The sequence below is a fragment of the Coregonus lavaretus genome (assembly GCF_964263955.1).
Source record: "Coregonus lavaretus genome assembly, chromosome: 26".
NCBI classification, from domain to species: Eukaryota; Metazoa; Chordata; class Actinopteri; order Salmoniformes; family Salmonidae; genus Coregonus; species Coregonus lavaretus.
The window spans coordinates 38,544,464-38,571,939 of NC_140013.1; the positions used below are offsets into that span (position 1 = coordinate 38,544,464).

The 27,476-nt window shown below is 47.1% G+C and overlaps 1 protein-coding gene across 1 annotated transcript; it reads right to left on the reverse strand.

Annotated features, from left to right (window-relative positions):
* Positions 1-200: 200 nt before the first annotated feature.
* On the reverse strand, positions 201-26,357 carry LOC311101750 (GMP synthase [glutamine-hydrolyzing]-like). The gene is made up of 16 exons (XM_084142933.1): positions 26,156-26,357; positions 24,321-24,496; positions 22,406-22,520; positions 22,070-22,167; positions 17,357-17,460; positions 16,933-17,126; positions 16,496-16,661; positions 16,046-16,197; positions 15,568-15,741; positions 14,790-14,895; positions 14,538-14,653; positions 13,887-14,012; positions 3,661-3,776; positions 3,432-3,562; positions 2,332-2,504; positions 201-2,200 (listed from the first exon to the last, which is right to left on the reverse strand). The coding sequence occupies exons 1-16, from the start codon at positions 26,180-26,182 to the stop codon at positions 2,099-2,101; spliced, it is 2,076 nt and encodes a 691-aa protein (XP_083999059.1). The 5' UTR covers positions 26,183-26,357; the 3' UTR covers positions 201-2,098.
* Between the last annotated feature and the right edge of the window lie 1,119 nt (positions 26,358-27,476).

Below are 27,476 nucleotides of genomic sequence, written 5' to 3' on the forward strand. Positions count from 1 at the left end.
ACTAATGCTCGTGGCTGAATGGAAGTAAGTCCCCGCAGCAATGATCCAACATCTAGTGTTATAGCAGCAAAGGGGGGGCCAACTCCATATTAATGCCAATGATTTTGGAATGAGATGTTCGACGAGCAGGTGTCCACATACGTTTGGTCATATAGTGTAAACATACACATTTTGATTAGTTGGTAAAGAGTTTGAGAAGATTCAATATGGACTTCTTTATTAAAGCTTGGTTTTTCATTATACAAATTTCATAGTTGAAACTGCATGCAGTGGCTTGGTTTGAGGCACGTTACTAAGGAAAAATGAGCATTGATCCATTTTAAACAAAACAAACAAAAAAATTATATCAAACACAGAATTGCATAAATTAATATTATTTCAATATTGCAGTAAAATCCAACTACAAAATTAAACTTCCATTAATTTTAAGCTGTTTTTGTTTTTCCAAGTAGACATATGTATTATAAAATACACAAGTAAAAGGCAACACAAAGGGAGAGACATTAAGAACAAGTTGCAATTAAGACAGTTAAGGAACAGATTCATTTTGCATTGGGGTATTTTGACCGTCGTAACTAAATAATATTGAAGGTGAGGGGTACAAAGTCAAACACAGAGGCATGTAAATCAGTACTATCGCACAGTAAAACATGACCTACAGGCTGCACATGGGGCAGACAGGGGTCCTTAAAAAGACTTGCTTCAGGCCCAGTAAAACACAAGAGTCCTGTACTAACGGAGGACTCTCTCAGTAAATGAGTGTTGAAAACATTGAGCTGACAGCCAGGTCACTGAGAATGCCTACTCGGGAGTCCTCTAGTAGATTAAATGTTCCAAGATGGCCACTGCCAGTCTTCAATTTGACCCTATAAAAAAAAAAAAGGAGGGATGCTTTCGTGATTGTGTTTTAAAAATCCATCAGCTGGGAGTACTATCCCTTCCCTACGCGTCAGGAAAGCACCAAGGCTTTACGTGCAGAAGTTGCTCCTACACCACTGTAGGAGGTGCCACGTGCCAGTATGGTGATGATGAAGATGACACCACTGTAGGAGGTGCCACGTGCCAGTATGGTGATGATGAAGATGACGTTCACACATCAATGGTTGTTTTGACTATTACTAACATCTTAATTCATTCTCAGTCCTCTTGTTTCTCTTAAAAAGCATATATTTGCAGCATGAAAAAAAAAAACAGTCAGGTCAAATAAAGAAGGAGCAGAAATGTAAAGAAAAACAGGCACAGAAAAGGACACACCGTCATTTTGGGGGCTTCCCACAGTTACACATCTCTGAAAATAAACTAATATTTTCCGTTGACCGCTGTTGGTAGCTTAACATCACAATTTTTAATTAAAGTGGATCGTCAACAAGAGCCAAGAACCCAGATCAAATTTCACCACATCTTATCTACATTTGGCAAAACATTTAATGACGTTGGACAGGCAGCCCCTGTCTGTCTCTTTGCACAGTATACAGTTGGATCGGAAATGGATGAGTAAAAATAATCTTGGGACAAAAATAACTGTCGTAAGTGGAACAAAAAAAAAGCCAAAACGCGATGGATAACTTTAAGCCACTGGCTGCTGTGCATTCTCCTTTATGTCATACAAGTATGTTCTTTTGTTTTCTTCTGTTGTTGGTCTCACGCTGCCATCTGAGGCACGCCGTGTACACAATCCACTTCCTGAACTCTCGGACTCTTAACCCTTGATCTCAACTGGCCGTTTCCAAACAGGAAGCAGCACTTACACCAAAGACGGAAAAATAATGCATTGTCACGCATGAAGAAACTGATCCAAAATGAAGGTTGAATAGTCATATCGATAATAACTATAATACAAACACCCCTCCCAAAAATTGAGAGGGGGGGGGGGGGGCAGAGTAGCGGCTTCAGGTGTGCGCTGGTCACAGTACTGCCTGCTTCCCATGGGAATGTTCTAGAGGGGGGTGATCGGAAAGGGGGGGTGAGATGGGGGGGGGGGGGGGGGTTGCAGGCCAGTGGAGTGTGGAGGTGTTAGGAGAAGGAATGAAAGGAGGAGGAGAAGAGGAGGAAGAGAGGAGCTCACCACTCCTTCCTTCTCTCGCTCTCCCCACAAGCTCTACTCCCACTCTGTGGTGCCGGGAGGTTTGGAGGTCAGGTCAAACATCACCCTGGAGATGCCAGGGATCTTCTTGATCTCATTCACCATCTTCAGCACTACCTGAGGAGACGTGAGAGATGGAGAGAAAAAGTGAAAAGGGTTGGAAATCGTGATTTATACATCTATACTGGGTGCAATAAAACAATGTCTGTCTGTCTGACTAATCCCCATCTCATGGCTAGCGGTAGTACCTCTTCAGGGATGTGGTTTCCGGGCGTGGCAGGTATCCCGGTCATGAAGTCGCTGGTGATAAAGGTTCTGACGACCACAGAGCGCCGGCAGGACGGCTGCCTCTGTGAGGAATCGCGGTCAAAGTGCAGAGGGGTCAGGATGACCGGCATCTGACTGATCTTACCAGAGTAACCTGGGAGAAAGAGGGTTACCACACCAGACAGGGTTAGCAATGAGCAGTTCATAAGGGAAGTGTGTTCTACCGGGCTGGGGGGTTTGAAATAATTTCACTATTCGAATAGCATCATGATTTTTTTTTGACGGATACACGTGTTTTTCTTAAACGTAATGTTTTAACCTGAGCACTGCTGCGCGAGGGAGAGAGGCTGGCACTCTATTGCTGCAGCTGCGGAGGTGGTGTGTGAGAGATTGGAGTGAGCAGACGGAGGGTGAGAGAGAGCCGCCAACGCAGCACTAGCTAACTTGTAGCAGCCACAACCGTATTCATCATCCCATATAACAGTGCCTGTCTTGACTGGAGTAACCTAGAGAAGCTAGCTAGGGTAATTGAGGCTACATGCTGTGTTTTCTCCCCAACCCCATTAAGATAAAACAACAGCCTACCTGTTGGTTGCTCACTGTAGCCTTCTCCTTCCGCTAACTTTTAATTCCGTAATTTTATTCCATCTTGCATTGCATTAGTGAACTCTCACTCCATTTGCTCCACATTGAGCCTCTTTGCTGCTTTGATTGGCCAACAAACAAGCTACCAGTCTTTTTATGGGGCGCACCGTGCACATCATAAAAACTTACCTTGAAGTGTGTTGTTTCAATACATTAATAATTTGAAATGTCATGGTATATCCTTGTATGTAACAAAGTCACATGGATATTTTAATTTAATTCAGAAAAAGCCTTTTCAGTGTTAAAATAGGCCTATAATTGTTCTCTCTCGCAAAAATGAATACTCTCACAAGTATTTGAATACTAACGTCCGTTTGGCTATTCTAATAAGCGTGCACCTCCCTAGAGTTCTATACATTGTAGTTCTATACTCTATTCCCCGCTCCACACTGAATCCAGCCATTCTGCTCCCCTCCTGAAGCAGGAAACCACTTACCAGACTCTCTGAGGATGGAGTGAGCCACGAAGTCTGCCTGTCTGAGTGTGCTGAGAACGCCTGTGGTAAGGAAGGTGGGGGTGATGTCTGTGGGAGGCTCCTTCACGTGGGACCCAAATACATACACAACTCTGGAGGGAGGCAGGAGAGAGCAAAGACAGAGACAGTCCATATGGCATCCTGCTAGCAGTAAAGGTTTTACTTCATCTACTAACATGTACTGTGTTACCTGTTGATGGTGTGGCACATGCGAGGGATGAGTCTGGCCAGGAACATCAGTGATTCCCAGTGTGGAGCCTCTTTACTGGTGACCCCACAGACATAGCTATAGGACCGACAGTCACCCTACACACACAGAAACAGAAAGAGACAGAGAACAGGTTAGGAGCCTCTTTACTGGTGACCCCACACACATAGCTATAGGACCGACAGTCACCCTACACACACAGAGACAGAACAGGTTAGGAGCCTCTTTACTGGTGACCCCACACACATAGCTATAGGACCGACAGTCACCCTACACACACAGAGACAGAGAACAGGTTAGGAGCCTCTTTACTGGTGACCCCACACACATAGCTATAGGACCGACAGTCACCCTACACACACACACACACACAGAGAGAGAGAGAAAACACACACTAGAGCTTTGGCTAGGACCACTGTTGTATGCTATAGTCGTTCTCTCTTGACCAACACTTCATTATTGTGATGACTAGTCAATAAAACGTGATCTATTGTGGTCCATCCTTCCCATTTAGACTTCATTAAGAGACTGGGGGATTTGAGGCCTTTCTGTTAGTCATTTCCCTCTACTCTCAGCCAAACTCCACAGAGAATAATAAGCCCCTCTGTTTATACCCTCCTGTGGCTCTCCTGCCCCCCTTAACACACACAGACACACATTTAGTCTTTCTGGGGTAAATATATCCCTCTGTGGCTTTCAGCAGGAAGTGAGGAGGAGACACCCACCACTGAATGGGCGGAGCCAGCTGTGTCACCATCCCATTACCCAGGCACTTGTCAACAAACACACATTGTGTAGCCACAGCCTGGGGCTGAAGGAAATGAATGGATGGAGCAGTAAATCTCCAAAATACCCATTGACTAGTGAGAGCAGCCAAACAGACATTGCCCCTAACCACAGATCTAGGATCAGATTGCCCCTCCCCAATCCTAACTATTAGCAGGGTAGTGGGTTCGATCCCCGGGACCACCCATACGTAAAAAATATATGCACGCATGACTGTAAGTCGCTTTGGACAAAAGCGTCTGCTAAATGGCATATTATTATTATTATTATAAACAAATATATCTGACCCGGTATCGGCGATTAGAGGAGAGTTCTACATACTCAGCCCTGGCTGTAGCAGTGCCATCCTGTTATAGTGAGAGGGTGAAGGAGTACCAGGGAGATGGCTGCCGGGTGAAGGAGTAACGGGGAGATGGCTGCCGGGTGAAGGAGTAACGGGGAGATGGCTGCCGGGTGAAGGAGTAACTGGGAGATGGCTGCCGGGTGAAGGAGTAACGGGGAGATGGCTGCCAGGTGAAGGAGTAACGGGGAGATGGCTGCCGGGTGAAGGAGTAACAGGGAGATGGCTGCCGGGTGAAGGAGTACCAGGGAGATGGCTGCCGGGTGAAGGAGTAACGGGGAGGTGGCTGCCGGGTGAAGGAGTACCAGGGAGATGGCTGCCGGGTGAAGGAGTAACAGGGAGATGGCTGCCGGGTGAAGGAGTAACTGGGAGATGGCTGCCGGGTGAAGGAGTAACGGGGAGATGGCTGCCGGGTGAAGGAGTAACGGGGAGTGTTAAACTAGTCCTGGCTAACATTAGGCCTAGCTACACCACACACTGTCAGAGAAGGAGGGACAGAAAAGGAAGTAGAGAAAGATAGAATGAGACAGAGGTTTGTCCTGTTGTGTGTTGTCTGTTCTACAGTGTAGACACTATGGATTGCTCCTTTAATGCAAACAAAGCTTGTATGGATTCGCGAAAGAAACCGATGGAAAAACAGACAGAGACATATAGCCCACTGGGTCAGAGGCTGTTGTTGACCACAGAGCCTAGGTAATGTAGTGGGACAGAGAGACATATAGCCTAGGTAATGTAGTGGGACAGACAGAGACATATAGCCTAGGTAATGTAGTGGGACAGAGAGACATATAGCCTAGGTAATGTAGTGGGACAGAGAGACATATAGCCTAGGTAATGTAGTGGGACAGAGAGACATATAGCCTAGGTAATGTAGTGGGACAGAGAGACATATAGCCTAGGTAATGTAGTGGGACAGAGAGACATATAGCCTAGGTAATGTAGTGGGACAGAGAGACATATAGCCTAGGTAATGTAGTGGGACAGAGAGACATATAGCCTAGGTAATGTAGTGGGACAGAGAGACATATAGCCTAGGTAATGTAGTGGGACAGAGAGACATATAACCTAGGTAATGTAGTGGGACAGAGAGACATATAGCCTAGGTAATGTAGTGGGACAGAGAGACATATAGCCTAGGTAATGTAGTGGGACAGAGAGACATATAGCCTAGGTAATGTAGTGGGACAGAGAGACATATAGCCTAGGTAATGTAGTGGGACAGACAGAGACATATAGCCTAGGTAATGTAGTGGGACAGACAGAGACATATAGCCCATTGTATCATAGTAGGCGTTGTTAAGCAATTGCCTGATGACTCAAACTGAATTGTTCCCTACATACTTCAGTCTGAGACTCCCATCGTTGAAGTCGTTTGTGGTGATGTCAAAATGAGGGGTGTTGTACAAAACAAAGTCATCAGTGATTGGATAATTTCTAACCAATCAGAGTATCCAAGCCAATAACACATTTTTAAATGCTGCTTTACCCATGTGTGTTCTGGCTCTGGCCCAACCCCTCGGTTTCTGGGACCAATCAGTAAGGTCAGAATGTGTTTGCGTTCTAGAAATAGTCAGGGAGGTACTCAGATCCAGACGCATTGCTGAGAAGAAACGAACATCTGTGGGCGTGGCATTTGGACGGAGCAAGGAGTTTGGGTACCCAGGCAAGTTGACCACAGAGCCCAAACAGAGAGAGATACTGAACACTACACTACTATAGCTATAGGACCGACAGTCACCCTACACACACAGAGACAGAAAGAGACAGAGATCAGGTTAGGAGCCTCTTTACTGGTGACCCCACACACACAGCTATAGGACCGACAGTCACCCTACACACACACAGAGACAGAGAACAGGTTAGGAGCCTCTTTACTGGTGACCCCACACACATAGCTATAGGACCGACAGTCACCCTACACACACAGAAACAGAGAACAGGTTAGGAGCCTCTTTACTGGTGACCCCACACACATAGCTATAGGACCGACAGTCACCCTACACACACACAGAGACAGAGAACAGGTTAGGAGCCTCTTTACTGGTGACCCCACACACATAGCTATAGGACCGACAGTCACCCTACACACACAGAAACAGAGAACAGGTTAGGAGCCTCTTTACTGGTGACCCCACACACATAGCTATAGGACCGACAGTCACCCTACACACACAGAGACAGAGAACAGGTTAGGAGCCTCTTTACTGGTGACCCCACACACATAGCTATAGGACCGACAGTCACCCTACACACACACAGAGAGAGAGAGAAAACACACACTAGAGCTTTGGCTAGGACCACTGTTGTATGCTATAGTCGTTCTCTCTTGACCAACACTTCATTATTGTGATGATTAGTCAATAAAACGTGATCTATTGGGGTCCATCCTTCCCATTTAGACTTCATTAAGAGACTGGGGGATTTGAGGCCTTTCTGTTAGTCATTTCCCTATACTCTCAGCCAAACTCCACAGAGAATAATAAGCCCCTCTGTTTATACCCTCCTGTGTCTCTCCTGCCCCCCTTAACACACACAGACACACATTTAGTCTTTCTGGGGTAAATATATCCCTCTGTGGCTTTCAGCAGGAAGTGAGGAGGAGACACCCACCACTGAATGGGCGGAGCCAGCTGTGTCACCATCCCATTACCCAGGCACTTGTCAACAAACACACATTGTGTAGCCACAGCCTGGGGCTGAAGGAAATGAATGGATGGAGCAGTAAATCTCCAAAATACCCATTGACTAGTGAGAGCAGCCAAACAGACATTGCCCCTAACCACAGATCTAGGATCAGATTGCCCCTCCCCAATCCTAACTATTAGCAGGGTAGTGGGTTCGATCCCCGGGACCACCCATACGTAAAAAAATATATGCACGCATGACTGTAAGTCGCTTTGGACAAAAGCGTCTGCTAAATGGCATATTATTATTATTATAAACAAATATATCTGACCCGGTATCGGCGATTAGAGGAGAGTTCTACATACTCAGCCCTGGCTGTAGCAGTGCCATCCTGTTATAGTGAGAGGGTGAAGGAGTACCAGGGAGATGGCTGCCGGGTGAAGGAGTAACTGGGAGATGGCTGCCGGGTGAAGGAGTAACTGGGAGATGGCTGCCGGGTGAAGGAGTAACGGGGAGATGGCTGCCGGGTGAAGGAGTAACAGGGAGATGGCTGCCGGGTGAAGGAGTAACAGGGAGATGGCTGCCGGGTGAAGGAGTAACGGGGAGATGGCTGCCGGGTGAAGGAGTAACTGGGAGATGGCTGCCGGGTGAAGGAGTAACGGGGAGGTGGCTGCCGGGTGAAGGAGTAACGGGGAGGTGGCTGCCGGGTGAAGGAGTAACGGGGAGATGGCTGCCGGGTGAAGGAGTAACGGGGAGTGTTAAACTAGTCCTGGCTAACATTAGGCCTAGCTACACCACACACTGTCAGAGAAGGAGGGACAGAAAAGGAAGTAGAGAAAGATAGAATGAGACAGAGGTTTGTACTGTTGTGTGTTGTCTGTTCTACAGTGTAGACACTATGGATTGCTCCTTTAATGCAAACAAAACTTGTATGGATTCGCGAAAGAAACCGATGGAAAAACAGACAGAGACATATAGCCCACTGGGTCAGAGGCTGTTGTTGACCACAGAGCCTAGGTAATGTAGTGGGACAGAGAGACATATAGCCTAGGTAATGTAGTGGGACAGAGAGACATATAGCCTAGGTAATGTAGTGGGACAGACAGAGACATATAGCCTAGGTAATGTAGTGGGACAGAGAGACATATAGCCTAGGTAATGTAGTGGGACAGAGAGACATATAGCCTAGGTAATGTAGTGGGACAGACAGAGACATATAGCCTAGGTAATGTAGTGGGACAGAGAGACATATAGCCTAGGTAATGTAGTGGGACAGAGAGACATATAGCCTAGGTAATGTAGTGGGACAGACAGAGACATATAGCCTAGGTAATGTAGTGGGACAGAGAGACATATAGCCTAGGTAATGTAGTGGGACAGAGAGACATATAGCCTAGGTAATGTAGTGGGACAGACAGAGACATATAGCCTAGGTAATGTAGTGGGACAGAGAGACATATAGCCTAGGTAATGTAGTGGGACAGAGAGACATATAGCCTAGGTAATGTAGTGGGACAGAGAGACATATAGCCTAGGTAATGTAGTGGGACAGAGAGACATATAGCCTAGGTAATGTAGTGGGACAGAGAGACATATAGCCTAGGTAATGTAGTGGGACAGAGAGACATATAGCCTAGGTAATGTAGTGGGACAGAGAGACATATAGCCTAGGTAATGTAGTGGGACAGACAGAGACATATAGCCTAGGTAATGTAGTGGGACAGAGAGACATATAGCCTAGGTAATGTAGTGGGACAGACAGACATATAGCCCATTGTATCATAGTAGGCGTTGTTAAGCAATTGCCTGATGACTCAAACTGAATTGTTCCCTACATACTTCAGTCTGAGACTCCCATCGTTGAAGTCGTTTGTGGTGATGTCAAAATGAGCGGTGTTGTACAAAACAAAGTCATCAGTGATTGGATCATTTCTAACCAATCAGAGTATCCAAGCCAATAACACATTTTTAAATGCTGCTTTACCCATGTGTGTTCTGGCTCTGGCCCAACCCCTCGGTTTCTGGGACCAATCAGTAAGGTCAGAATGTGTTTGCGTTCTAGAAATAGTCAGGGAGGTACTCAGATCCAGACGCATTGCTGAGAAGAAACGAACATCTGTGGGCGTGGCATTTGGACGGAGCAAGGAGTTTGGGTACCCAGGCAAGTTGACCACAGAGCCCAAACAGAGAGAGATACTGAACACTACACTACCATAGCTATAGGACCGACAGTCACCCTACACACACAGAGACAGAAAGAGACAGAGAACAGGTTAGGAGCCTCTTTACTGGTGACCCCCCACACATAGCTATAGGACCGACAGTCACCCTACACACATAGAAACAGAAAGAGACAGAGAACAGGTTAGGAGCCTCTTTACTGGTGACCCCACACACATAGCTATAGGACCGACAGTCACCCTACACACACAGAGACAGAGAACAGGTTAGGAGCCTCTTTACTGGTGACCCCACACACATAGCTATAGGACCGACAGTCACCCTACACACACACAGAGACAGAGAACAGGTTAGGAGCCTCTTTACTGGTGACCCCACACACATAGCTATAGGACCGACAGTCACCCTACACACACACAGAGACAGAGAACAGGTTAGGAGCCTCTTTACTGGTGACCCCACACACATAGCTATAGGACCGACAGTCACCCTACACACACAGAGACAGAGAACAGGTTAGGAGCCTCTTTACTGGTGACCCCACACACACAGCTATAGGACCGACAGTCACCCTACACACACAGAGACAGAAAGAGACAGAACAGGTTAGGAGCCTCTTTACTGGTGACCCCACACACATAGCTATAGGACCGACAGTCACCCTACACACACACAGAGACAGAAAGAGACAGAACAGGTTAGGAGCCTCTTTACTGGTGACCCCACACACATAGCTATAGGACCGACAGTCACCCTACACACACACAGAGAACAGGTTAGGAGCCTCTTTACTGGTGACCCCACACACATAGCTATAGGACCGACAGTCACCCTACACACACACAGAGACAGAGAACAGGTTAGGAGCCTCTTTACTGGTGACCCCACACACATAGCTATAGGACCGACAGTCACCCTACACACACAGAGACAGAGAACAGGTTAGGAGCCTCTTTACTGGTGACCCCACACACATAGCTATTGGACCGACAGTCACCCTACACACACACACAGAGACAGAGAACAGGTTAGGAGCCTCTTTACTGGTGACCCCACACACATAGCTATAGGACCGACAGTCACCCTACACACACACAGAGACAGAGAACAGGTTAGGAGCCTCTTTACTGGTGACCCCACACACATTGCTATAGGACCGACAGTCACCCTACACACACAGAGACAGAGAACAGGTTAGGAGCCTCTTTACTGGTGACCCCACACACACAGCTATAGGACCGACAGTCACCCTACACACACAGAGACAGAGAACAGGTTAGGAGCCTCTTTACTGGTGACCCCACACACACAGCTATAGGACCGACAGTCACCCTACACACACAGAGACAGAGAACAGGTTAGGAGCCTCTTTACTGGTGACCCCACACACATAGCTATAGGACCGACAGTCACCCTACACACACACACAGAGAGAGAGAGAAAACACACACTAGAGCTTTGGCTAGGACCACTGTTGTATGCTATAGTCGTTCTCTCTTGACCAACACTTCATTATTGTGATGATTAGTCAATAAAACGTGATCTATTGGGGTCCATCCTTCCCATTTAGACTTCATTAAGAGACTGGGGGATTTGAGGCCTTTCTGTTAGTCATTTCCCTATACCCTCAGCCAAACTCCACAGAGAATAATAAGCCCCTCTGTTTATACCCTCCTGTGGCTCTCCTGCCCCCCTTAACACACACAGACACACATTTAGTCTTTCTGGGGTAAATATATCCCTCTGTGGCTTTCAGCAGGAAGTGAGGAGGAGACACCCACCACTGAATGGGCGGAGCCAGCTGTGTCACCATCCCATTACCCAGGCACTTGTCAACAAACACACATTGTGTAGCCACAGCCTGGGGCTGAAGGAAATGAATGGATGGAGCAGTAAATCTCCAAAATACCCATTGACTAGTGAGAGCAGCCAAACAGATATTGCCCCTAACCACAGATCTAGGATCAGATTGCCCCTCCCCAATCCTAACTATTAGCAGGGTAGTGGGTTCGATCCCCGGGACCACCCATACGTAAAAAAATATATGCACGCATGACTGTAAGTCGCTTTGGACAAAAGCGTCTGCTAAATGGCATATTATTATTATTATTATTATTATTATTATTATAAACAAATATATCTGACCCAGTATCGGCGATTAGAGGAGAGTTCTACCTACTCAGCACTGGCTGTAGCAGTGCCATCCTGTTATAGTGAGAGGGTGAAGGAGTACCAGGGAGATGGCTGCCAGGTGAAGGAGTAACAGGGAGATGGGTGAAGGAGTAACAGGGAGATGGCTGCCGGGTGAAGGAGTAAGGAGGGAGGCCGTAGGAGGGCAACAACCCAGCAGCAGGACCGCTACCTCCGCCTTTGTGCAAGGAGGAGCAGGAGGAGCACTGCCAGAGCCCTGCAAAATGACCTCCAGCAGGCCACAAATGTGCATGGGTCTGCTCAAACGGTCAGAAACAGACTCCATGAGGGTGGTATGAGGGCCCGACGTCCATAGGTGGGGGTTGTGCTTACAGCCCAACACCGTGCAGGACGTTTGGCATTTGCCAGAGAACACCAAGATTGGCAAATTCGCCACTGGCGCCCTGTGCTCTTCACAGATGAAAGCAGGTTCACACTGAGCACATGTGACAGACGTGACAGAGTCTGGAGATGCCGTGGAGAACGTTCTGCTGCCTGCAACATCCTCCAGCATGACCGGTTTGGCGGTGGGTCAGTCATGGTGGGCATTTATTTGGGGAGATGGAGTAACGGGGAGATGGCTGCCGGGAGAAGGAGTAACGGGGAGATGGCTGCCGGGTGAGGGGGTAACGGGGAGATGGCTGCCGGGTGAAGGAGTAACGGGTGTGATGGCTGCCGGGTGAGGGAGTAACGGGGAGATGGCTGCCGGGTGAAGGAGTAACGGGGAGATGGCTGCCGGGTGAGGGAGTAACGGGGAGATGGCTGCCGGGTGAAGGAGTAACGGGGAGATGGCTGCCAGGTGAAGGAGTAACGGGGAGGTGGCTGCCGGGTGAAGGAGTAACTGGGAGATGGCTGCCGGGTGAAGGAGTAACTGGGAGATGGCTGCCGGGTGAAGGAGTAACTGGGAGATGGCTGCCGGGTGAAGGAGTAACTGGGAGATGGCTGCCGGGTGAAGGAGTAACTGGGAGATGGCTGCCGGGTGAAGGAGTAACAGGGAGAGATACTGTACACTACACTACTGGCCTACACCAGAGAGGCAAACAGAGACCTGTTTTCACTTCGTCATTATGGGGTATTGTGTGTAGATTGCTGAGGATTTGTATTCATTTAATCCATTTTAGAATAAGGCTGTAATGTAACAAAATGTGGAAAAAGTCAAGGGGTCTGAATACTTTCCGAATGCACTGCATGTATATATAGTAGGGCTGTCAAATGATAAAATTTTTTTATCAAATTAATCAGAATTTTCAGTGGATTAATCATGATTAATCACTATTTGCAATTACACCTGAATCCTAACCATTTTTTTTCTGAAATGCATACCAAAAGATAAATAACAGGACACAGATACATAATTTTCATATTATGTCTGTTTATTAACACAGCCAAATAATGGTGTTTTAAATCAAGCTGAAACATACTACACACCATAATATTTGTCTTTGGCTGTGGCTCTTGACGGTGGCTTATAGAATGAGTCTTGAGACGCCACTTGCAAAACATCAAGGAAACCTGAGTCTTCTACAATGCTAATGGGTCTACAATCCTTTGCAATCCATTTTGCTATTGTGTTGGTCAAATTATCTGAGGTTGATTTTGTTAATTGCCTGCAAACATTCAGCGTGGTCTGGCGCAAACCACTTGCTGAATCTGACGGCCCAGCAAACGCATGTTTGGCGTTGACATGGTACTTCAAGCTTGAACAGCTCCGGTGAAATTGAAACTCCTTCTTACAAATCTTGCAAATAACCTTGTACTTGTTAACTGTACCATCATCATTCTTTTTATATTTGAATCCGTCAATAGGCCCACTTTGCTCACCTTGCTCCATCTCGCCTCTAGCTCCCAACCACTTTCCTGACCTGAATAATTTGTCACACTGCGCATGCGTGAAATGCGTTAAAAAAATTGACGTAATTAACAGCAAACAACTAATTAACGTCGTTAACGCGCTATTTTTGACAGCCCTAATATATAGATATATATATATATATTTGTATTTATTATAGAAGTCAAAGGTCACATAGACAGAGACCAGCCTCGTGGCGAGCAGTGCTTAGTGTGAGTATACTGTAAGAAGTGTTACCTGGACTCCAACAGTCTTGATTGGAAGCAGGAAGGCATTGAGTGAATGGAGACTGGTGATCTGCAGGAGTTTCTCCTCCTCCTCGTCTGATATACACGACTTCACTCTCTGCAGCAACGTGTGGGGCTGGAGGGACAGTAGGTTATGTTTATTATTATTAGCTAGTCAAATCAAATGTTATTTGCCACATGCGCCGAATACAACAGGTGTAGACCTTACAGTGAAATGCTTACTTACAAGCCCTTAACCAACAATGCAGTTTCAAGAAAATTAAATGTTAAGTAAAAAATAAAAAATAATTAAAGAGCATCAGTAAAATAAAATAACAGTAGCGAGGCTATATACAGGGGGGGTACCGGTACAGAGTCAATGTGCCGTGGCACAGGTTAGTCCAGGCAATTGAGGTAATATGTACATGTGGGTAGAGTTAAAATGACCTCACTCTCTGCAGCAACGTGTGGGGCTGGAGGGACAGTAGGTTATGTTTATTATTCGCTAGTCTGACATAAAGAGTTAGTTATCAGCATGTTGGTGCATAATGTTGGTGCATTAAGAAGGAAAGTTGGGGTCAATTACATCAACAGTCCATTCTAGAGCTCTGTTATTAGCACTGTTTTCCCGTCATAGACTAGTGATGCTCTGCTCTCTGACCTTTTTGACCATGGCAGAGAAGTCTGTGATGATCTTGAGGATATTGTTGGTCTCAGCAAAGTCCTTACAGATGTAGGGCTCATCTGCACATATCACTCTGATGGCCAGGCCAGGCCCTACAGGAGAGGATGGGGTTAACATTACAGCCATACTGCAAAACATTCTGCTATTCTCCATGTTGGTTCCAAATGTTCCATGACTACATATAACATTCTATTGTGTGTGTGTGTGTGTGTACGGTGGGGTACTGACCAGGGAAAGGGTGTCGACAGACGATGTCCTCTGGCAGTCCCAGTTCTCTGCCAAGTGCCCGTACCTCATCCTTATGGAAGTCCTTCAGCGGCTCAATGACTTTTCCCTGGAGGGAGTGAGAGGAGACCGTTCAGACCAGAGGTGTGGACTCGAGTCACATGACTTGGACTTGTCTCAAGTCATGAAATTTGTGACTCTTGACTTGTTAGAAAATAAAATAATTACTAGCATAGGCCTACTCATCTTTTGGTATGTCAAAATTGCTAATGTACTTATGAAGCTTGCATTTGGAATTTGTTGTCTGCAAACGTGCAGGTGAATAAGGGAATCTGACAACATTACTGTCGATGTCCAATGTTTACTTTACCCTCTGCATTTCATACATGATACAGCTTGTGTCACACTCAATGCGGTCCCCACACACCCCACTTATAGTCCATTAGTTCCTGGTGGAACACCCACCCATCTATATTGTCAAGATTAATTATTACTTCATCAAAATGTGTTGTAGACTAAATAATGAAAAGGGCCATCTGGTAGCCTCAATAAATAGACAAAGATTTGTAGTTAAACAAGTCATTGCCTGTATAGATTTTTTTTAACTTGACTTGCTTTTAGACTGCACGACTTGGACTTGACCCGCTCAACTTGGGACTCGACTTGAGACTTGCTTGTGACTGGAATAATAGTGACTTGGTCCCACCTCTGGCTCAGACAGCTCTGATACGCGCTTTCAAGGTTGTGTTTGAAGTTTGTTTCAGTGTGTTTGTGTGTGTACCTCGTCTCTGAGCTTGCGGATGAGCTCTGTGTCGTTGTGGTGCGTTTTGATGACCTCTGCCTTGCCGCTGGCGAGGTGAGAAGCACTCTCTATGAGGTCTGGCCTCAGGGTGCCCTGGGCTAGGAACACCTCCTCCGGCTTCAGGTTCATCTCCCCTATCACCTCATTGGCCACCTACAGACACCAATCACACACACAAGATGTTAATTCAATAGTCTTGATTTATCTATTTTTTTGAGAAGGACAGACAGAGACTCGCAGACAGACTCTCAGACAGACAACAGACTAAGATAAAGTTTAGGACAAGTCATGATTCCATGTGGAAGCTTTTAAAAAATAAACAGGTTCATGGGACCAGCGCCGTTGCTAACTAGCATAGCTGGTCCATTGTTGCAAAGAGTTATGGGATATTAGAAATATCTCGACTTAACCCTTGTCATCTTCAACTTAGACAACAGACAGGCAAGACTGACAGTACCTTGACGAAGGTGTCTCCGATAATCTTCCTCTTCTCCTCAGGGTTGGTGGTCATGTTGAGGGTCTTGCTGATGCGTTTCCGTGGCGTCCGGTCCTCGTCGGAGATGGGCAGGGTCGTCGTGCCGTTATAGAAGGTGTGTGCTGCGTTCACCACTAGAGAGAGAGAGAGAGAGAGAGAGAGAGAGAGAGAGAGAGAGAGAGAGAGAGAGAGAGAGAGGTATAGTTCAGTCAGTGATAATGTTTTTATATACACATCCAGGCACATGTATGCTACATGAGTCCATTCTAGACAGGTGTAGGACACCAGCTTGGCTTGACCTCTCACCTTTTGAGGACTCTCACCTTTTGAGGATGACGCCCAGCTTGGCTTGACCTCTCACCTTTTGAGGTTGATGCCCAGCTTGGCCTCTCACCTTTTGAGGATGACACCCAGCTTGACTTGACCCCTCACCTTTGAGGTTGATGCCCAGTTTGGTGAGGGCCTCCTCAACGCTCTGGCTCTCTCTCTTCCTCATGAAGCCGTTGTCGATGTGCACCGCGATCACCTGCTCCTGGTTCAGAGCTTTGTTCAGCAGGGCCGTACACACCGTGGAGTCCACCCCGCCACTCAGCAGAACCTGGGGACAACATTGGACCAGACACGTCAAGCAACACAACGCCAGGACTAGAAAAACTCTCTCACACACACACACACACTTTCTGAGAGCAGAGGGAGTCGATCACATCGTTTCAGCAGAGAACACAGTTTAATTTCACTGTCTAATTGAGTGTTTAATAACTCAGATTAACTTACTACGCCCTCCCCCTCCCAGGGTCTCTATGTTCTATCCTATGGGGCACATGCTGTACACCCACAGACTGCATCTAACCATACTATAGATTCCTCACCAGTACTTTGGACTTGCCAACTTTCTCCTGAATCTCTGTGATACAGGACTGCTGGCGGTTCTGGACAGTGAAGTTGGAGGTGCAGCCGGCGATCTCAAACAGGAAGTTACGTAATATCTCTGTGCCCCGCTCTGTCAGGTCCACTTCCGGGTGAAACTGGGTCCCATACAGCTTCTTCTGCTCGTTGGCAATACCTGTCAGAGAACACAGGGGGGCAGTGGTGAGGTGTGGGTGGTCAAAGACAAGGGGAAAGAAGGGTTGGGGATGGAAGAAGGGCAGGGGATGGAAGAAGGGCATGGAGGGCCAATGGGCTTCATGATCATATTGTGGAATTGACTGAACGCAGGGAAGTATGGCGGTAGACTAAATGAGTCTCAAATATAAATTATCCTCCAGGCCCAGGATCCTTTCCCAGAATGCTTACCTGCAATGATGCTCCCTGACTGAGCCACCACCTTGAAGCCATCGGCCACCTTGTCCACACTGTCGCCATGAGTCAACAGCACCAGCTCCTCCTTCTTCAGGCCCCTGACAACATCAAGTCACACACAGGGTCAAAAGGTCAGACAGGAAGTAAAAGCATCAAAACAAACAAGCATCAAAAGAACAAAAGCATCTCCCACTCCAAACGAGGAGAAGCTCCCAGCACGAATCTGCTCCTGTGGAAACAAGATATCGGTCAAGGACACCGGCTCGGTGTGCTCCGCTTGCCTTGGGCTGCAACATGCCAGGGAAGCGTTAGCCTCCCCCAGCTCCTGTCCACACTGTGCCGAGTCTCCGTCGCAAGCTGGCACGCCAAGCTAGCCTGAGTCAACAGGACCCTAACATGGGGGATGGCGTCCCCAATGGCTCATCAGAGGCAATGGATATCCCCACGGGGAATCCTGGAGCGACCAGCTCGACGCCATTGACCCGCTGCTGGAGGAATCCAGCAACGACCTCGCGGCATCCCTGCCAGGCTTCCTGACTGGAGACGGCAACAACACCATGGGGTTTTCCGACAGCCTCCTTTTGAAATCATCGGACGGAGACGAAGACTCCTTCATCCCCTCAGGCCAGGCCACCAAGCCTCCTGCCGGGGAATCTGAAACCGGAGACGCAGGCCATTCCCACCAGCTCTCGGCGTGGACCTGCAGTATGTGTGCAAACGCGCTGTAGATAAACTGGTGATTCCCTGGCCCAATGCAGTAACAGAGACCACCACGTCCCGCTGCGAAGGTAAGAGGCTACCCAAAGCCAAACGGGCGGCAAGGCAATTACTACCAGTCTTCCCAGAATGCCCGGAGGAGGTTACCAGTACCTGGAGTACACCTTTCTCCTCCAAGAACCCTGTCCAAAGTGGGTTGGTGTTAGACTGTGTTGACATGGAAGGGATTGGGCTTGCCGACATGCCTCCCATCGAACCCCTGGTGGCTTCCCATCTACACCCCAGCCAGAAGTCCTCCATGACCTCGACTGGCCCCACCTTACCTAGTACGAGCGCTTCCAGTCCTCCGCGACAGAGAAGGTCTACAGGTCGGCCTCCACAGCGGTGCCTCCATGCTCTCGGCATACCAAGCTGACTTACAGGAGGAGATAACGGTCACACTGGAGCCGGGGGTGTTGGACGAGATCTGCATTGCCACAGACCTCAACCTGCGTCTGCTTAAAGCCGCCGTCCAGGCATAAGGAAGAGCGATGACGGCTCAAGATATCTCAGGAGAGGGCGCGATGGATCAATCTATCCACAGTGTCTGACAGTGAGAAGCTGAAGATCCTGGATGATCTGGGAGATCCTAAAGGCCTTTTCCACCGTTGAGATGATGCAGAAACGGTGCGAGGAGAAGAAGAGGGAGTGTGAAGCCCTCCAGCTCTCACTGCCCAGGAAGACACAGCCCAGTGCCTCGCCGCACTTTCGCTCAGGCTGCAACAGGTAGTCTCCCCTCAACATTTAAGATCCCCAGATGTCCAGCCCCCCAGGCTGCGAGCCCAGGGCAGCAGAGAACCTTGGACCCTAAAGGCCCCTGGTCTAAGAATCCTCCCTTCCCACCCATGACACCAAGGAGCCAGCTGGCCCCTAACCCCACCCTGGGGGTAAAGAGGAAGAAGCGAATGGCCTAGCGGTGTCCCCATCGCCAAAGAGGCAAGAACGGCCTCCCCCAAGCACCGTTCTATCTCCTCCACCAATCCTGAGCCTGTTCCAGTGCGCAAGTTCCCAGGCACCTCAGTGTTCTTTCCGGCGTACCGGGCCCAAGTCAGTGGTCACAGAGTAAAGCCCAAAGAGCAAAATAGACAATGGTGGATGCCCCTACAAAACACTCCCCAATGTCAGTTCACATTAAAAATGTTACCACTAGCGCAACCAGGCTACAGGCCAAGGGCGCAGTCAGACGTTGTTTCTCACAAGATCAAAACAAACAGGGTGCCTCCCTATAACGCCATCAGAGGGAGCCACATAAGCACTTTCCCGGTACGGGCCAGCCGAGCATGTGCAGTGCGTTGCGGATTGTTGTACACCCTCTCCCCGACAGCCCTCTCTCGGAGCGGAGAGAAAACTGCCGGGCATGCGAAGTGTCAAACTGGGTACAGGGCACGATAGACGGGATACAGACTACAATTCGCTGTCACCCTGCCTCGATCCAAAGGTTCAGGGGGAATCAGCTTGTGTCCTCCGGGAGGAAATAAGAATTGTTCCTCCTGAGCAAAGCCACTGCGGTAATAGCCTGATCCTAGATCTATGTGCTTTGAACAGGCACATGAGAAAGAGTACACGTTCAGAATGTTGACGCACTGCTCTGCTATGTTCTGTGCGCCCAGGTGATTGGTTCGTATCCGTTGACCTGAAGGACGCTTACATTCACATCTCAATTTACCCTCCTCACAGGACATTTCTCAGATTCCCTTTTCAAGGCGTAATCTATGTATTTCTGGTCCTCCCTTTCGGCCTCTCACTGTCACCTCAGGTTTTTACAAAGTGTCCCGAGGCAGCCATAGCCCCACTTAGAGAGAGGGGCATTAGGCTGTTGACGTACATAGACGATTGGCTGCTATGCGCTTAATCGAGACAGGATGTCTTAGAACACAGTCAACTGCTTTTGGAACACCTGACATTTCTAGGTTTAAAAATAAACACAGTAAAGAGCGTTCTGATTCCCACACAGACAATCTCTTTCCTAGGTCTAACCCTAGATTTGGTATCATTCAAAGCTCGCCTCACAGTGGAACGTAGAACATTCCAGAATTGCCTAGCACTGTTTTCGCAGAGGGAACCTGGTGTCTTTCAAAACGTGCCTAGACTGCTAGGTTTGATGGCATCGGCTTTAGTAGTCATCCCATTAGGACGCTTGAATATGAGAGGGTGTCAACGCTGGGTCTCTTCTCTAGGTCTGAGCCCAATACGTCACAAACATCACTGTGTACAGATCTCCATCGATTGCACGGCAGCACTACACTCCTGGAGACACCCGACGTTTCGGTCACAGGTTCTCCAGATATGCATTGTTTTAGGCAGAAAAGTAGTCAGGACGGACACAACTCTTGTCAGGTTGGGGTGTGCGACCCACGAGGGCAGAACGGTGAACAGGGTGTGGGGACCCCATCTCCATTCTACTCACATAAACAGCCTGGAACTCCTTGCAGTGTCCCTAGCATTAAAAAGTAGTTCCTCCCATTTCTAGAGGGTCGTCATATTCTAGTCAGAACTGTTGTGGCTTACATAAAAACAGACAATTATATAGATAGGCACGCTTTATCTTGTCTGGTTTAGCATCCCAGATAAAGCTAAATATTTTCTTCTCCTATGATTTGATCAAATCAGGAGTAGGCAGCGCCATAAGTGAGTAAACTGAGATATGACTAAGGAGTTAATCAGTGCAATTTTTCCATAAATACAGGTATTTACCTCTCCATGGTTGCAGGATCTTGTCTATTTTTTACTAGTTTTCTATTGAAATTCATTGTGGAGAGCTCATTTACATATTTTGTGATATGAATACCAAGTATGTCTACTTCACCATCAGCCCATTTTATAGGTAAACTGCAGGGTAATGGAATATTGTCCACTTATCATAATTAGGTTTTAGTCCAGAGAGTCCAGAAAAGTTATCTAGATGTTCAATGAAACATTGCAGGGATCTAGCTTGCGGACATAATATAAAACTTGAGTCATCGGCATACATGGACACATTTGTTTTTAAGCCTTGGATTTCAGGCCCCGTGTAGCTCAGTTGGTAGAGCATGGCGTTTGCAACGCCAGGGTTGTGGGTTCGATTCCCACGGGGGGGGGCCAGTATGAAAATGTATGCACTCACTAACTGTAAGTCGCTCTGGATAAGAGCGTCTGATAAATGACTAAAATGTTTTTTTAAATGTTATTTGATCTGATTTTAATAGCTAGCATTTCGATGGCCATAACGAATAGATATAGTGACAGCGGACACCCATATTTGATGTGTCTTCCCCTTGAGCTGGTAGCTTTTATCCCCCACTGTTTTCCTCTCCGGAACATCTGTGGTTGCATTCATTGTGCCCACTATGTGCTCTGCGCATTTACATGGACAGGATTAAGTGGTTTAGAAAATGTGATCAGTTGTTCATTTCCTGGGCAAAACTTTACACGGGTAAAGCGCTCACTAAACACGCCTCTCCCACTGGAGAGTGGGGGCTATTGCTTTGCCCTACACAAGTATGGGTCTTCAGTCTCCTGCTGGCCTATGGCTCATTCCACTAGAGGAATGGCTATGTCCTGGGCTTTATTTAAGGGCATATCTATCCAAGATATTTGCTCAGCAGAGAGTTGGGCTTCGCCTCATACATTTGTGAAGTTTTATAGGCTTGATGTCTCTGCACTGACCCTGGCGCATACTGTTTTACCTTTAGGCCCATTTGTGTGATATATCGCACAGGGCAGTCGGTCGTCAGGATAAGCTTGTCTGGCAATACGAGAGTCGGTATATCCCATAAGTGAAATACCGAAACTAACACTTGAAAGAAAACCGCAGTATGTGACTGTTGGAATTTTGATCCAGATTGCGTCACACGCATGGCTCTGGGACAAACCAATCAAAAACACTTGTTTTGGCTCTTCGATCCCTTCACCTCTTCTCTCTGAGTGGTTATGGTGAAACTGTCTGAAGAATCATTAGTTCTTCCAACCCACCTGAAGAGAGAGCAGGTGTTGTCCAGTCCGATGTTGAACACGCCATCCTCCCTCACACTCTTCCTGTGTACTGTGCCTCCAAAAACTTTATTCATCATCTGTGGACAGGACAATTGATCATTAGCCTCGTAAATCTGCATTTTGTATCGATTGAAAGATCTCCTTTCATTTGTATGTGATGTGTACATAAAGTGATTCTTAGTGGGTTGTATCCAATTGATCCGTCTAGACACACTGTTATTGAACTCTAGGTGGTGATGTCATGAACCCTGAGTTTTATGCTAAGATCTTCTGGAGGAAGGTTTCATGTATGTGCATTTCTCAGGGCCCTCCTACCTGCATTCCATAGCAGATACCCAGGACAGGCTTTCCAATGGTGAATATGGCAGGGTCAAACCAAGGGGCATCCTCAGCATACACAGAGTTAGGACCACCAGAGATGATGATCGCTCTGGAGAGAGAATGGGGGATGAAAGTTAAAAAAGGGATGAAGGAAGGAGGATAAATATTCAAAGAGACAAACAATCAACTTAACCTTACAACAGAGTAGTCATTTCAGACTAATAGCATACACATGAGCATACAGCTGTTTGAAAACCCTGCCTCTCTCTAGTGTGCTCACAGTGCAGACATTCTCTATTGGCTGTTCAAACTGAAGCATTCTTAAAAAGGTGTGCGTGTGCATCTATTCTGTAGGGGTGGAGTGATGATTTCGCAAGCTGTAATGGAAAAATAATGTATCCTAAAAAGCCCCCCCTGCCCTCTCGCTCTATCCTCTCTGCAGAGAGATGGGGACCTCTCCTAAGCTGTAGAATTATGTGTGAACACACACTCCCTCCCTCCCTCCAAGGTCAGATAAGAGAAAATGTACAGTAATATTTCACATATTTACAAAAGACCTGCTTAGTCTAGCCACTGGTTTGTGTTCCTTTTGTATAGAACTCCAGGCTCTCTCCCAGGCTGTCCTGACAACGGTGTTCCTTTTGTATAGAACTCCAGGCTCTCTCTCAGGCTGTCCTGACAACGGTGTTCCTTTTGTATAGAACTCCAGGCTCTCTCCCAGGCTGTCCTGACAACGGTGTTCCTTTTGTATAGAACTCCAGGCTCTCTCCCAGGCTGTCCTGACAACGGTGTTCCTTTTGTATAGAACTCCAGCCTCTCTCTCAGGCTGTCCTGACAACGGTGTTCCTTTTGTATAGAACTCCAGGCTCTCTCTCAGGATATCCTGACAACGGTGTTCCTTTTGTATAGAACTCCAGGCTCTCTCTCAGGCTGTCCTGACAACGGTGTTACTTTTGTATAGAACTCCAGGCTCTCTCTCAGGCTGTCCTGACAACGGTGTTCCTTTTGTATAGAACTCCAGGCTCTCTCTCAGGCTGTCCTGACAACGGTGTTCCTTTTGTATAGAACTCCAGGCTCTCTCTCAGGCTGTCCTGACAACGGTGTTCCTTTTGTCTAGAACTCCAGCCTCTCTCTCAGGCTGTCCTGACAACGGTGTTCCTTTTGTATAGAACTCCAGGCTCTCTCTCAGGATATCCTGACAACGGTGTTCCTTTTGTATAGAACTCCAGGCTCTCTCTCAGGCTGTCCTGACAACGGTGTTCCTTTTGTATAGAACTCCAGGCTCTCTCTCAGGCTGTCCTGACAACGGTGTTCCTTTTGTATAGAACTCCAGGCTCTCTCTCAGGCTGTCCTGACAACGGTGTTCCTTTTGTCTAGAACTCCAGGCTCTCTCTCAGGCTGTCCTGACAACGGTGTTCCTTTTGTGTAGAACTCCAGGCTCTCTCTCATGCTGTCCTGACAACGGTGTTCCTTTTCTATAGAACTACACTGCCCTACAAAGGCAAAACGCAGCAACTATGAATTTGATCAAACATCTTTGATCGGTTGTAATGGCCAGGTATATTATCTGATTAATGTGGTATTTAGTTCTCTGACACAAGAACAAGCCAGTTGATCAGAATATATCATGGAGTATAAGAAATTGCTGTGTCTAGACAGAAAATTACTTTGAAATCATATTTTGCAGTAAAACAGCTACAGCGTTTTGCCTTTGTAGGGCAGTACAGGCTCTCTCACAGGCTGTCCTGCCAACTGTGTTCCTCCACAGACGATGGACAGATAAAGTGGAGATCTTGGGAATAATCACAGTGTCATTGTTCTGACAGGTTCTCTCTCTCACACTATTTGGTCCAGATTCGGTGACTTGTAAACACCACCCAGGTGCAAGTTTGACGTCAGTCAGTCTCACCTGAAGCCTTGTTCTCTGATGGCGAAGGCTGGCGTCTCTAGTGGGAGGATCTCTGAGCGGACAAACAGCTCTCTGACCCGCCTGTCAATCACCTTGCCGTACTGAGCCCCAGCATCCAGGATGACCACCGCCCCCTCACATGAACCATTCTGAGGCTCAACGTTGCTGATGTCCAGCTGGGGGAGAAGGAACACATATCCACACACACTGTCATGACCACGTACGTACACTCATTCAGGATAACAACATAGGCCTACGTGTGGAATAGCCTTCAACCATGTACACGCATCAAGCATAGCATGGGGTGTTTTGAATGAAGATACAATAGCCTATTTCCCAACACAGTGGTTGAACCAGCGGGTGTTCAAAAAGCGTTGCAAAATGTTTAAATTCAATCAACGACAGACAAACCATTTGCAATGGTGAATGACCGCCACTTTGCCAACCTCTAACCTCACCGTGAGGAACTGGGATTCATTAAGGCCAGAACACAACTTGAGACATGTGAGTCTCAGTACTGAGAAGAGGACATGCATGACAAGACGTTACACACTCATTCCCTCATCAGAATCAGGAGTCACACAGAAGCTAGGGGCCTGAGTAGGGACCAGCTAGAGGAAAAATCCAGCAGGGGATGCCAAACTTTTGGAGGCTTTAACCCGCCTTTTGAGGTTTCTATTGACCGGATAGATGCTTCGAGCCAGGAGGCACAAGCCAGTGGACCTTACTCTAGAATAGATATATCGAAACACGTTTTTTTTTGCATTATTGATGTAGCCATTGATTAATTGATGTCAACAGTGTTATCAAGGGAGATAGTGATTGCCTTAACAATCATTATGGTTACAAGATTAATATTCCTATCAAAACTGTACATTTCTCGTTCAATACATTGGGGCATTAGATATGGGCAAAACATTCAATGTACCGCTCTTGTAGTAAATTGTGAAATTGAGTAGCGTGTCCCCACGTGGTTTCTGACACGCCGTACTTCCGTCAATGAAAAACAACAGGCATTCGCTCGTATCAAACACTGCAAGTTACACCATAAAAACTGCCAACAACACATTGCATATAAAACCGCGTCGATACTGGACGTGTTGTTGTTATACTGGGCCTGCTTTCCTGGGGAAAGTAAAATTGAGTACTTATGGATATAAAAAACAAGACGATGGTTGGCCTATGCTGCAGCTGGCACAACTGTGTGGTGGGTGGACAGACTGGAGACCGGGCGCTAGCTGGCAAGTCATAGTTAGCCATCAACCCGATGTATGTTTCTGTTAGTTAAATGACCAAAAAAAGATGCATGTTCGTAACACGAAATCTCGTACTATTGCTACAAAGTTTAAATATTATATAAAGTCCACGACAATCTGTAGCTACACTGCTAGCTATTATGCTAGTGAGCTAACTATATATCGGGCTATTGCTAACGTTAGCTAGCTAACTACTGTAGTCGATATTCAGCTGTGCGGCTACGGTGTGGCTGCAGCTAGCTAGGCTAAATTACACGCGGCTTCAATTAGCAATGTCTACACCATGAAAAATACAACAGTGGCATAAAGGTTACATTCACTATCTGCTGGATGTTTATAAAACCCTCCAAAACATACATTTAAAAGACGAGGCAACAGGCATGAAGACATTCATCCCCGGCGGGGGAGCATGCACCGCCGCAAGTTTGCTGGAAACACGACATAGGCCGTAGCTAACCGGGGACTCTCCCGGCGCCCATGTCACGCAGCCGACAACCACCGACAGACAGCCGATATACACTGAACGAGAAACGGGATATGTTGCTTCCTTGGCGGAACATAGGCCGTTGTTTGACTGACCTTGGTATCTCCGTTGCACAGAGCCATTGATGACTGTAGCGGAATGAACTCTCGTCCTCGGTCTTCCAGATATTGTACGCAACAGAGAGAGACTAGTGGTTGCTCGCTGAGTTGGTGCGCCGACCGCTGACGAAAATGTGTGCTAACTAGCGCTTCCGTAGCTACAGTACCCGCTAGCTGGATGGCTTTCTATGACCGTGCACTGTCCGACCACTTCACTCAATGCCTGTCTCTGTCCCCTCCCCTCTTGGAGAGTACTAGTGACTGCCTGCGTGGGAATTTGGCCTTCTAGGGAGGAGTTAGTCCTGGAGAATTCAGTGGAAAAGTTTATTATGGAAAAGCTGCTGCAGTTTACAAGCTGAATAATTTGCCCTATATGTCTATATCACGTGAATAATTTAAATAGTATATGTAATTGCTAGCGGACTAACGCCACTCCATGGAGAAAGACGTTTCTGGTGGACTCCATCACCGTGGAGTTTAGTCCGCTAGTTATGTAATTGCTAGATTTATGTTATCCTAGGGTACATAGGCCTAAATCAACTCAGCACCTTCAAACCAGAACATCCAATGTGCAGGTGCACCGGCCAATCACTTTAATAATTCTACCTACATGTACAGTTGAAGTTGGAAGTTTACATACACCTTCGCCAAATACATTTAAACTCAGTTTTTCACAATTCCTGACATTTAATCCTAGTAAAAATGCCCTGTCTTAGGTCAGTTAGGATCACCACTTTATTTTAAGAATGTGACATGTCAGAATAATAGTAGAGAGAATGATTTATTTAAGCTTTTATTTATTTCATCACATTCCCAGTGGGTCAGAACTTTACATACACTCTAGTATTTGGTAGCATTGCCTTTAAATTGTTTAACTTGGGTCAAACGTTTCAGGTAGCCTTCCACAAGCTTCCCACAATAAGTTGGGTGAATTTTGGCCAATTCCTCCTGACAGAGCTGGTGTAACTGAGTCAGATTTGTAGGCCTCCATGCTCGCACACGCTTTTTCAGTTCTGCCCACAAATGTTCTATAGGATTGAGGTCAGGGCTTTGTGATGGCCACTCCAATACCTTGACTTTGTTGTCCTTAAGCCATTTTGCCACAACTTTGGAAGTATGCTTGGGGTCATTGTCCATTTGGAAGACCCATTTGCGACCAAGCTTTAATTTCCTGACTGATGTCTTGAAATGTTGCTTCAATATATCCACATAATTTTCCTTCCTTATGATGCCATCTATTTTGTGAAGTGCACCAGTCCCTCCTGCAGCAAAGCACCCCCCACAGCATGATGCTGCCACCCCCGTGCTTCACGGTTGG